At 40.2% G+C, this 13387-nt stretch overlaps 1 protein-coding gene across 1 annotated transcript in view; it reads right to left on the minus strand.

Moving 5' to 3' along the window:
- The window catches only part of LOC124545448 (protein son of sevenless-like), a 177065-nt gene that overhangs the window by 94050 nt on the left and 69628 nt on the right, over positions 1 to 13387 (minus strand). The window contains 2 exon segments of the mRNA XM_047124372.1: positions 3865 to 3982; positions 9068 to 9268. Of these exon segments, the coding sequence (XP_046980328.1) occupies positions 3865 to 3982; positions 9068 to 9268 (319 nt within the window).

Raw genomic sequence — 13387 nt, forward strand, 5'->3', positions numbered from 1 at the left:
CCCCTACGCTCTGTAATGAAGCATGGGACTTCATTTCATTTCCATTTCCATGACATGATGGCATTGGATTGTACAGTGCTAGACAGAGCTAGTGACACGTGCCGACTTGCTGAAGGGTAGTGGCACTAACCTAAAGTCGCCTCTGGTAAGTAGCGCACGCACGCGTTCTGGAAAAACTGCAAATATTAAAGGATAAATGCAACTTGGGGAAGAGAAGGGGAAGGGGGCGGTTAGATCATCACTTGTGAAGCACAATGCTAAAGGAAGTGATAGTAGTGAACAAATACTCTTGATGGGAGGCTGTTATAAAATACCCAGTAAAATAACGAGTAAATGAAGCCTCACTAAGCAGTGTATGTATGCCTAGATATCATGAATTTATAGGTATGATGAAACACACTAAAAATAAAAAAAGGTGGGGGGAGGGATGGGTCTAAGGTGGCTCATTATTAACATGTTGAACTGCAACTTAACTGTATTTGACTACATGTGACTATGCTTCACTAAAATTATCTGTAAACATTTCCTGCAATTTTGTCTACTGCAGTGATATCATCTCTGTTCCACACATGATGTCATAATATTTTTAATAGGTACAATAAGCTTCTAAAGAAGATATTTTTAAAATTGTCAAAACCACGGTCAAGGTCTACTAAACATATATTTTTCTACTGGTTGCCCAATATTTCCAATCCATTGAAGCTCTTGCGCACATAGTTGCTGAAGGCAGCCATATTTAAAATCTTAAAACTCCCAAAGACTGTATTAAGAAGTTTGTGAAATTAAATGACAATATTTGGACTCCACTGATTCAGGACAATGGTTATTTGTTGCTCCAAAAGAGAAAGGCTTGACAATTTTGTGTAATGATGAAAAGCCAACAGACGCAATGGTTTGAGGTATAGGGAAACTAACATTTTATGGAAAATGTAAAGGGTATGGAACACAGGTGTTCATGCAGTCCAAACAAATAATAAGAATTACTGTGACCAGTGAAGACACAGTGCCAGCTTTAAACATTGAGACTGATTGCTATATTGTAAATAAGGAAAAGAGGAACATTTCTGAATTAAGGTTAAACATGTTGGTGGAACAGGTAATGCAAAATTTAGATGACCCTAAAGTAGGAGGTCATAAAATAGTAGAAACAGAAGACAAAATAGCTTGCCAAGAGCAGCATAGTCTCTCAGAAATACCCTAGTATCATTATTCGTTCTGGTCTTACCTAGGAGTTGTAATACTTGCCATTGCATTTATATGCTCTTTGTGCAGATACTGTGTATATATATTGTTTTAAATACATGTGGTAGTGAGTGTGTGTGTGTGTGTGTGTGTGTAGACAACCATAGTAAAAGCACGTAAAGGGTCCGAGATGACACGAATTCACAGTAGACAGGCTCTTCCGACAAGCAGAGGAAATCGTGAAGAGTGAGATGAAACATCCATTACATTTGAATACAATGAGGAAAGAGCCTCGTTACCTATTCCTGCTCCATAAAGAGATCAAACATAATGCAAAACTCCCTCAGCACATAAGAAATTACAATTACGAATTACATAATGAAAATTAAAGCAAGAATCATGTAATTATGTGTATTCTTGTCCAGATGTATTACTGTAATGATGATATGTAATGTTCTGTACTGATATGTTTATATACATGTTATGTAAAGAAAAATGAACAAATAAATATTGATTATGAAAAGAAAGAAAGAAAAAGGAAAAAGGAAAAAAAAGAAGAGGAGAAAAGAAAAGAGTGAGTGTGTGTGTGTGTGTGTGTGTGTGTGTGTGTGTGAGTGGGTGAGTGAGAGAGAGAGAGAGAGAGAGAGAGAATATTTTTTTCTTGTTGTGTATATTTTGGATCTGTAGTGTGAAAATCGAAAGTTATGTAACCAATGATTTAAACCGATGTTTTTATGTATCTGTAAACCGAACGAATGGTTCACATTTATGCTTCTGTCTGTACCTATCTATGTGTAAAGAGGTGCAGTGAAAAATGAAACAATGTTATCTACTGATGTTTAAATGTGTGCAAAAGTGAGTTGAAAAGTGAACTTTACAAAGTGAGAAATGTAAAAACGGGTAAAATGATTAACCAAGAATGTATGCAACATCATTTATAGAGCTACGATGCTTTTACCACAACAGAAGTCAGATTACAAATTTGTTGCCAAGTGACTTGTCAACAAATTTTTCCTATGGGAGGAGATGTCCCATATTGACAATGTAATGATTTGTACGTTATTAAGCTTAAGGCTGCTGGAAGCCAGCAAGGGCACTCCAAGATAGGAAATCTGAGACAATTCAGAATGCAGGCAAAAGTGGCAGCATTTAGGTTACCGGAGGTCAACAGTAATGTTGTTGCTGGCCAAAAGAGGAAGGGGGTGTCATTTAGCTTTCAACTTAAGCTGTTGCTACCAAACATTGTTTTCGTTAATGTAAAGTCCAGACATATCTCTACCTACCAAATTATGTGAACAGGAGGAATCTAAATATGTTTGGTCAGAGGCACCCAGGAGATGCAGAGCTTCTAGTGAGATTGGCTGATGCCTGTTAAGTGCCAGTGGACTGTTGGTCCGACTTTAGGAAAGGTGAAATAGTGCAACGCCACAATCCTTTGAAGTCCTACATTTTTGTATTGAGACAGAATCCTCAATCAGATCATTAGGGCACCAACTCTGCATCGCTCATTGTCAGCCTCAGTAAGCACTGATACGTCTGCTTTTGGAGTGCTGCTCTCTTCACTGCTTCTGTTAAAGCTCACCCCACATGCTGAGGCACTCTGTTGTGCAATCAGCTGCGCCCTTTGCCTTTTCTAATGTTCAGAGTTAATCTTCAGAGGAGTAATTAGTCTGATTGCAAATAAACAATGTTAATCAGACCCACCAAGCATCCTCAGATCTCTTGCTGCAAGCATCCTATGGAATCTTAAAACCCGCACCTCTCACAGGTACCTCGTGACAGTGCCTCACACTGTTGCAAACAATCAACCTGCCTTCACTGGAAGTTTGTCTTTCTGCATTTTCTGCAACTGCTCAGAAATTGCAGACTGACTTGTAACCCCCCGTCTTTCCTCTATCCTGTGTTAGGACATGACACTTTACACAAATAAAGCAAAGTGGATTGTTATTCAGTGTGTAGGTACACTAATGGGTGGGATAGCAATGACTCAAATCTGACGAGTGGGTACAACATGCCCTGTACTTTGAATTCTAGTATGTTCTGTTCTGTTGTGTGCTACATTATACAGTCAGTTGTACTATCTGAACAAGCTGCAAAGGAGAAAGCTACTAAATAAGCTACCAGCATTTTTGTAAAATATATTATTAGGCATGCACACTTTATGCAGCAGTAACACCGAGTAATTCAGACACGTTACGATAGTTCAAACTGCTATGTTTTTTTCGTTAACTCGCAGCTCCTCTTTTGATTATATGTCTTCTGCTGCAGTCTCAGTATATCACACTCTGCATTAGCATTAATATGCAGAAACAAGCACAATACGCAATTTCCTCAAACAGGAATTTTAGTGTGGACTGCATTTTATGACAAAAATCGCAAAATTTTAATGCAATCTGAGACTAGAAGCTGCTAACTGAACCAACTGAACAGTCCACTTTCGTAGGATTAAATTGGTAACAGACATTTCATACTTTTTGCATAATATCCATGCAGTGCTTACTATCAGATACTTTATTAACTCTAAATCAACATTAGTTTTCATTCTGTGCAACAAGCAATGACACTAGATACTTCCAGTTACTTTGATATAGAAAGTCTAAGGACAGCAGCAGAGGTAAGAGCTTCTACCAACACCACTCAATATCCAATCACATACATTAGGTTTTATTCATTATTACATACCTTTTGGTATTGAGCATGACCAAATCTGCCATCCAGTTGTTCTTATCTTCAACAGACTTTGCAACAAGAGTAACACTGGGCTGAACTCTTGGTGCAATGTCAAATGCGTTCTTCAGCTCTGTTTCAAACAAACAAACATCCACAATATACAAAACAAAACAACAATGTTAATCACACATTTAAGATTCCCCCCCCCCCCCCCCCCTCCTATCTCTCTCTCTCTCTCTCTCTCTCTCTCTCTCTCTCTCTCTTTCTCTCTCTGTGTGTGTGTGTGTGTGTGTGTGTGTGTGTGTGTGTGTGTGTGTGTCCACATACACAATTTACGAGCTGTGGAGATTACAAAACAAACAAATTTTGTGACAGTGCAGGAAACTTCACCATCTGAAATACAAATATCTGAAATTATTGAAATGAAAGCATTTACCAGATACTTACGATGATAAACAATTTCACGCTTTCATACACAATTCAAAATTTAGAAATGAATATGAACAGGTACAATGGCTGCATAAATTAAAAATTTCAATTACGAGACACACATTTGACTCAATCATGAACTGAAAAATCTGAGGCCCTTGCTGACAAAACAACAAAACTGAATAAAATGAAATTTTGATTATGCTGGTGGTGGGAGGTGAAGAGGAGACTGGGGTAGGGAGCATGTGGGGACAGTAAAGTGCTGTTAGTGGGAGTGTTCAGGGACAAGGTGGGGAGAGCATACGGCAACTAGCATAGGGCTAGCAGGAGGTAAAACGATCTATGGGTGGTTGGGTGGGTGGGGGGAATAAGGAGGGAGGTAGAAAGATTGTGGGTGCACTTGTGGAATGAAAGCTGTGGAGTCGGAACATAGAAGGGGATAGATGAGTGAAGGACTATGACTAATGAAGGTTGAGGCCAGGAGAGTTATGAGAATGTAGGATATATTGCAAGGAGAGTTCCCAGCTGCACAATTCCGAAAATCTGGTGTTGGTAGAAAGAATTCAGATGGCACAGCTTGTGGAGCAGTCATTAAAATGAAGAACGCTCTGTTGGACAGTGTGCTCAGCAAACAGGTGGCCCAACAAAATAACAGTACTTTGAGTACTCTGGTATTGTTCTGAACTGCAAGGATTACCTGGTCGAAGGACTTTGCCAGCTGTCAGATTAGTCCACCTACAAAGCCTGCCACAGTGACCCTATTACAGAAATCCAGCAGAATCTAAACCTACAACCTCCTTCCTAGCCACCATGACTAACTACATCTTCACTGACAATTACTTCTCCTTTGAAGTCATCACCTACAAACAAAACTGGGGTATGGCAAAAAGTACCCAAATGGGACCATCCAATGCCACCCTACTCGTGGGCCATCTAGAGGGCTCCTCCCTCATCATCCATAATCCCAAATCTCTCACTCTGTTCTGATCATTAATGACATCATCATGAATTGAATTGAGGGTGAGAACACTTTACTCACATTCCTCTAGAACCTCAACAACTTCTCCCCCATTCACTTCACCTCCTCCTCCTCTACCTAACATACCACCTTCCTCAATTCTGAACTCAGCCTCAAAGATGGCTACATCAGTACCTCTGCCCATATCAAATCTACTAACCACCAGCAATACCTCCACTTCGACAGCTACCATTGATTCCATACCAAGAAGTTCCTTCCATAGGGCCCAGCCACCCATGACCATCGCATCTGGAGTGATGAGCAGCCCCTCTTGAATGATACCCCAGGTCTCGCTAAGGCCCTCCCAACCTCCAGTGTCTACTGATCCAGTCACACACCACGTCCCAAAATCCCACAGTCCAAATACAGAGAAGCACACCCCCTCATAAGCTGGTACCACCCAGGACTGTATCAACTGAATCACATTCTCTGCCAGGCAGTATCCTTGTCCATCCCTTTGCCTCGTAGTTCATATCCCTGTAACAGACATAGATCCATGGCCTGTCCCACTCGTTCTCCCACCACCACCACCTACTCCGGTCTGGTCACAAGCAGCAACTATCCCATCAAAGGCAGGGCTACCTGTGAAACCAGTCATGCAATCCCCAAGCTAGGCTACAACTGTGCTTCATTCTACATGGATACGGCAACCAACAAGCTATCTGTCGCATGAATGTGACCAAGCAACAGCTGGATCATCCAGCCTCTTAGCATGCTGCCCAACACAGAATTCTTCGTTTTAATGACTGCTACATAGCATGTGCCACCTGTCTCCTTCCTACCATCTCCAGCTTTTCTGAATTCTGCAGGTGGGAACTCTACCTGTAATACAGCCTACGGTCTCATAACCCTCCCTGTCTCAATCTTCATTAGTCATTCACTGTCCTTCGCCCACCTATCCCCTTCCCTGTTCCGACTCCACAGCCTTCTATTTCACTAGTGCACCCACAGAATTTTACCCTCCCCCTATACCCCACCCACTCTGTCTAACTTCCTAACTGCGCCTAGCTACCCTATTCTCTCTCCACCTTGTCCCTGTATGCTTCCACAAACAGCTCTTTACTAGCCCTTCCCCACCTCAGCCTCCTCCTTACCCCCCCCCCCACCACCACCACCACCACCACCACCACCACCACCACCACCACCACCACCACCCAGACTGCTGCTCTCATCATGTGCAGTTGCTCACAGTCCGGACCTGGCATCCTAAGGCCAGTGGTCGCGTGTGTGTGTGTGTGTGTGTGTGTGTGTGTGGGGGGGGGGGGGGGGGTCTATTTTGGAAGAAGGCGTTCTGGCTGAAAGCTTGTGTGTTTAGCAGTCTCTTGTTGCGCCTGTCTGTGACTCAACATCTCCGCTAATGATGAGTACCAATCTATCACTTTATGAAACTTCATTACATAACTCTGTCATCTACAAAATGGCCGAACTTATCATAACAAATGGAAATTGAATACAACCTAATGCTCACAATGGACGGTGCTTACAGAAAGATGAAACTGAGGTGTTAATGTAAACAAAGCTTTGTAACCTCTAGAGTCCATAGATTAAGAAAAAATACAAAAACTGCAACAACTTAAGAAACTGACATGAAAGTTAAGTCTATCAAACTGCTACATATGAATGTATGAAGCTGCAGACTGCTAGTGTTTTTTATATGTGGCACATAACACGCTTGTGAATGGGTTGGCAGTTTCAGCTCCCTCCCTCATCCCTCACCCGCGCACGCGCGCACACACACACACGCACACATTCATCATAGATAAGTCTTTACCAAGGACAAGCATAAGGCTATGCAAATATAAAATAAGAATTTCCTGCCCCTGCTCAAGTTACTGGAGAAATGACATATTTGAGTATTGTGAATAGAGGAATTCATAACACATGGCAGCCAGTTATATAAGTACCATTCAACGCAGAAGGAAGCAAGTGCAGCGACCACAACAACTTTTAATTAACGACTGATCTTTTCTTGGATAACTCAATTACCTCATAAGGTATCCACAAACATTTTAATTTGACAAGGACGCAAACACTATCAATCATCAAACTGTGACAGGAAGACCATGCACCGCACTGCACTGCGCCGCACCACCACCACAACCACCACCACCACCACTCGTAAACTGAACAAGCCTCCTGGACTTGCTCAGTTGAGGAATTACTATGGGATACATTCAAAGTGTCTGATGACGACTTAATAAGCTAAAAGTGTTAATGGTACCATTTGTGTGGTCTCATAATACACAAGCATTCAATAATGCCACCCATGTTACAGCATACCAGTTTCCATCTCTGTGGAGCATATGTGGCACACTGGAAAAGGGTAAAAACAGACCACAACAGTGACAGCACTGGATTCCGAATATTACGAGACCATATGTCAGGTGTGTGGCACAATGTACCGTATTGTGATAAGTGTTACACCACAGGCCCGGGGCACAGTCTCTTAGTGCTTTTTGTAGTGCTACAGCCTATACGATTAGACACTGGAACCTATCCTGTGCCATTTGGTTATAACTGTCCACAGTCAAATGCCTGAAGATGGAGGCTTGACCTTTCAAAACTGGTAAATAAATATTTAATTGTAGAGGTGAATTTATTAAGAGAAGACTAGTGGTGCTTACCAGCCACACACATTCACCTTCTTGCAATAACTTGTGGCTTCCAAAGAAGAAAATTAATTTCCTGCCCAACAGAGCTTATGGGACTTTCTGAAACAACTCAGCAGATTCACTCCTCTTATTCTGTTGTTTGCAAAGATAGTGACAGATTGTGGTTTCAGACTAAATATCAATGAACTACATTAAAAGACAATGAATTGAGAGTTTACTAAAACGTTACTTTGAGATGTCCACATGTTTCTGGTCAAAGCAGCCATCGTGACGCCCATAGCGCGGAGTAATGTAATTTTTAGTATTTTGAGCAGAAGTGCAAGTGGTGTCTAGTGGGATGTCTTCATTTTTAGCTACATCATAAAAATGATGAATTGGTGATGTTTAACAACTCAAAAGCCTTTTTACAGTTTATCAAATGTAATGACCCCATTTCATGTGCAGAGTGAGATACCCTTCAACTGACTTCAACCTGCACCAAAATCATTTACTGAAACGTGAATGGTTGCTCACACACACACACACACACACACACACACACACACACACACACACGTGTGCGCGCACAAAATTTACATCTGATTGTAAATCAGAACATGTGTTACAACTAGAAGTAAACTTATATTTCTGGTAATAAAACACTTTCCTGTGGTGGTATACGTATTTAAAAATATAATTTAGGATGGAATAATACTGTAATTTAGACTACTACAGATTCAAGTTATATACAGATGTTCGATACAGACACAAAATAATGCACATGGTGCGTACTTTAACATTTGTGTACTTTATACAATAATGTGTAATTTTTCTCTTCAGAAACCATCATCACTTAGACACTCGTAGCCTTAGTATTTTGAATCAATAATGACAAGTACAAGTTTCTCAGTTTTCCACCAGTCATCCACCTAATGCCTTTCTCCACTTCATACAGTCCTGTTAACTACTATTTCTCAATCTCTTTCTTACACCAGTTAAACTTCGAAGTGGTAGTACAAGTAAGAATTCTTTTAATTTTTCTGAACTTGCTTGAAAATTGATATATTAACTCCTGAATAGAAAAAATGGTAGATTTTTCTGGGTCTGACTGAAATAGCCACTTTTGCAGTACTGTCCTTCAAAATCGCAATAAAATCATGTCACATATTATTCTTACCTTCAGTATCCTCTCTATCAACAATTTCCACTTTACGGATAAAGAAGCGTTCCTTGAGACGAAACTCGCCTCCGACAGGACCCGTAACAGATACAGATGTGCGTTTACTGTTGGGCTTGCACAATACCATCAAGCCATCAAAGAGAAAAACACGCCTTTCAGTCAGTCTTCGACCACTACCAACTTTTCCCAACACATCCTCTGTAAGAGAAGAGAGAAGAAAAAGTAAGCACGGGCAAATAACAGTGTCAATCTGATTTGCCTTACAAGGTTAAATGTTTTCGCAATAACCATGTTACAATGTTTTCTACAGAGCTCTGTGCTATAAATGAAATGATAAAACTTCTAAGAACTAAAACATACTTGAAAACTATGTTTACAAATAACATAAAATGACTTTCATAGAGACATCCAAATCAGTATGATTTGCAACTAAGACAAAAGACAGTTGGCATTTAATATTACATCACAAGCACTGGTGACAGAGCACTGTTCTGTCAGATGTGAACACGAAAACCAAGTATGTCCTGTGAAGAAATCATCCAAACATCCACCTGACAGCTATAAGCGACAGTTTCTTTCCTTCCCATTTCCACCACGAGGTGGAAGGAACATAGAGAGGGTGATCAGAAGCGGTGGAAAAAACTCAATATGTTACACTGTTTCCAAGTTAATTAGCATTGACGTTAAGACAGTCTCATCATTGTGTATACAAATTCAAGTAGACTGCCAGATATGGTGCTATCAAATGGATTCTTCATTTGATTCCCAAAAAACAAACAAGAGAGTGACAGAAAAACTGGACTCAAGACAGTAGTAAGGAATGACCCCAAGCAAAAAGGCTCAGCAGCCTCGTGGGCTATCAATTACGCTATGAGAACACTAATTGTATCTGGCGGGCCACCTGAATTTGTGCACGCAACAGTCTGATTGGCTAACTTAAACACTAATTAACTTGGAAATGGTGCAACATATCAATTTTTTTTTCCCTTGACATTTATTTCTCAGCACTACCTACCAACCGACACCCTTACAGCTTTTGAAGACAATAATATAGAAAGGAAAGGGACAGTAGAAGAAGATGAGATAGGAGGTGTTACATTGCGAGAAGAATTTGATAGAGTGCTAAAATACCTAAATGAAAATTGGGCATCTGCAGTTGATGGCATTACCTCAGTGTTATGGAGATCCTTCAGAGAACATACTTTGACAAAAGTATTTCACCGGGTATGCAAGATATATGAGACATGTGAAAGAACCTAAAATGGGAAGAAGAATGTAATAATTCTATTTCCAAAGAAGACAAATACTTGCACATGTGATCAACACTAAACGACCAGTTTAAGTGATAATTGCAAAATACTGACACTAATTACTTACAGAAGAATGGAATGACTCGTAGAAGCCAATCTTGTAAAATATGAGTTTAGGTTAAGGAGAAATGTAGGCCTTACTGACTATGACTTATCTTAGAAGTCAGATTGAATAGAAGCAGGTTTGTAGCCTATACATAATATTCTTCAATCTGCACACTGACCAAACTGTGATGGAAAGCAAGGAGAAATTTGGATAGTTCATGGAGAACAAATGAAAACTCTGAAGTTTGCTGAAGAAATTACGTCAGAAATGGGATAGGACTTGGACGAGCAGTTGAACGGAATGGATAGTGTCTTAAAGGAATTTGTAAAACATGAGTGATGCAATGTAATAAAATTAAATCAGGGGATGTGAGGGGGTGGGGGAGTGGGGGATGATTATTGTGGCGACAATATTGGTTCAACGGCACTGAATGACCTGTGCAGAATCTATATTATTAAGTGACTATCCTAGAATCTGGTACTAGTTACTGACTGCCTACCTCATTGGCTTCCAGGGGCCACAAAAATTTGATTTTCCACATTTAGCATAATTATTGACCGAATTTAAAAATTTAAAACACTGTAATAATTAACACATTAAGAGATATAATCTTACATTAAAAGTTTAACACAATAATACAATATTTGAGAATGAGAGGTCTTAGAGCCTTACAACAAACTTTACACATAATTTGACCAACACCCCCTTTACAAAACTTTTATTCACTGACACCCCCAACCCAAAAACAGCAAAAAAGTTTATCGCTTACTACGCTTTTACTGTCCATGCAATAACACTGTAGCATCAGACATGACATTTTAATTTATTACTTCTTTACTATCGACTATTCACAACACACTTTGCAGACAGTATCTAAACTTATCACAGAATGTACCTGCTAAATTATATCATTGTCTCTCACATAGTTCAGTAGCTATAACGTCATAAAAATTGAGATGAATAACTAGCTTTTCCTTAAAATGGATTGGCAAATTACCCACATCATATTCATTCTGCGTTTCATAATAAGATCACTTAGTGACTTCCTATGAACTTAACGCATAATTTCAAACCTGCCCTAAATTACTTCTTGCTTATACGCTTAACATCACATATTTGACACATTAACTTATTTGTGAAGTGTAATCAGATGTCTGAGGCTGTTGTATGGATGTGAATTCACTTCTTTAAAGAATTAGGGGTTACTGGTATGAACTAAATGCTTTGTGGAAATGAATTATTTCCTCATAGGCAATCTTCTTGGGACATGGACCAATGGACAAATGTTAGAGACTTGGAAGACAGACTGATATTAACACAGAACATGGTTGTTCACCGACATATTAAAGTGGCTACTAAAAATCTCTCGTTGGAGCATCTATGTCTACATGCACTTGTGTCATTTCCTCACAGCTAAAACTATAATAGAGCCACCAGTGCAGAAAACACTCTATAAAATAAGAATAAACTGAAGAAAATGTCAAATATTGCCCTGGTATCTGTGGCTGGTTGGACACCAATAAAAACTAGGAAAAAGCCAACTACCATGAGAACAAATAAATGCACTTAGGGACTTTGCAAACAAGTAAAATGTATCATCATCATCATTTAAGACTGATTATGCCTTTCACCGTTCAGTCTGGAGCATAGTCCCCCTTATAAAATTCCTCCATGATCCCCTATTCAGTGCTAACATTGATCCCTCTTCTGATGTTAAGCCTATTACTTCAAAATCATTCTTAACCGAATCCAGGTACCTTCTCCTTGGTCTGCCCCGACTCCTCCTACCCTCTACTGCTGAACCCATGAGTCTCTGGGGTAACCTTGCTTCTCCCATGCGTGTAACATGCCCCCACCATCTAAGCCTGTTCGCCCCGACTGCTACATCTATAGAGTTCATTCCCAGTTTTTCTTTGATTTCCTCATTGTGGACACCCTCCTACCATTCTTCCCATCTACTAGTACCTGCAATCATCCTAGCTACTTTCATATCCGTAACCTCAACCTTATTGATAAGGTAACAACCTCTCTAATTTTTCCCCCAATTATTAAGGTTTTCCTCAAAAAGAATGTACCTTCGGTAGTTAGAATAAGATTGCAAGATGATATGTCTGCTTATATCATGAGGTAAACTGTTTCTATCACAACTTGTAGCTAACATTTCACTGAGAAAATAGGAAATTTTGCTATGATATCTTGTGTTATCGCAGGGAACAAGAACCGATACCTATGGACCAAACAACTGCTTGTCATTTTCCTCTAATTTTTCTTGTGTATGATTTCCTGACTATTTATGAATTTTTGCAGTCACAGAGCAGATTTCATGTCTATCATTTTGCTGTAACACTGGAACTCCTTAAACATTTCACTACTTTATGTACCTTTATTTGTGGAACAATGACTAAATGCATGGGATATTTTGTCTTTTATCTTGACAACATGTTCCTATTTATGGATAATGTCATGTTTATTCCTAGCTCATGTGTAGTATACAATCTACCACCATATGGCAAGAAAAAAAGATGAAACAGTTCAAGTATTTCAAATGTTGTCAATGGCAAAGAAACAAAAGAGAGCCAATGTGCACTCCGTGTGCATACCGGGGGGAGTCATTCCAGATGTGGAAAGGGTCCTTCCGGATGCCATGAAGGGTACAGGGTGCACCCATCTGCAGGTGGTCGCTCATGTCGGCACCAATGATGTGTGTCGCTATGGATCGGAGGAAATCCTCTCTGGCTTCCGGCGGCTATCTGATTTGGTGAAGACTGCCAGTCTCGCTAGCGGGATGAAAGCAGAGCTCACCATCTGCAGCATCGTCGACAGGACTGACTGCGGACCTTTGGTACAGAGCCGAGTGGAGGGTCTGAATCAGAGGCTGAGACGGTTCTGCGACCGTGTGGGCTGCAGATTCCTCGACTTGCGCCATAGGGTGGTGGGGTTTCGGGTTCCGCTGGATAGGTC

Source organism: Schistocerca americana, chromosome 8 (genome assembly GCF_021461395.2).
Source record: "Schistocerca americana isolate TAMUIC-IGC-003095 chromosome 8, iqSchAmer2.1, whole genome shotgun sequence".
NCBI classification, from domain to species: Eukaryota; Metazoa; Arthropoda; class Insecta; order Orthoptera; family Acrididae; genus Schistocerca; species Schistocerca americana.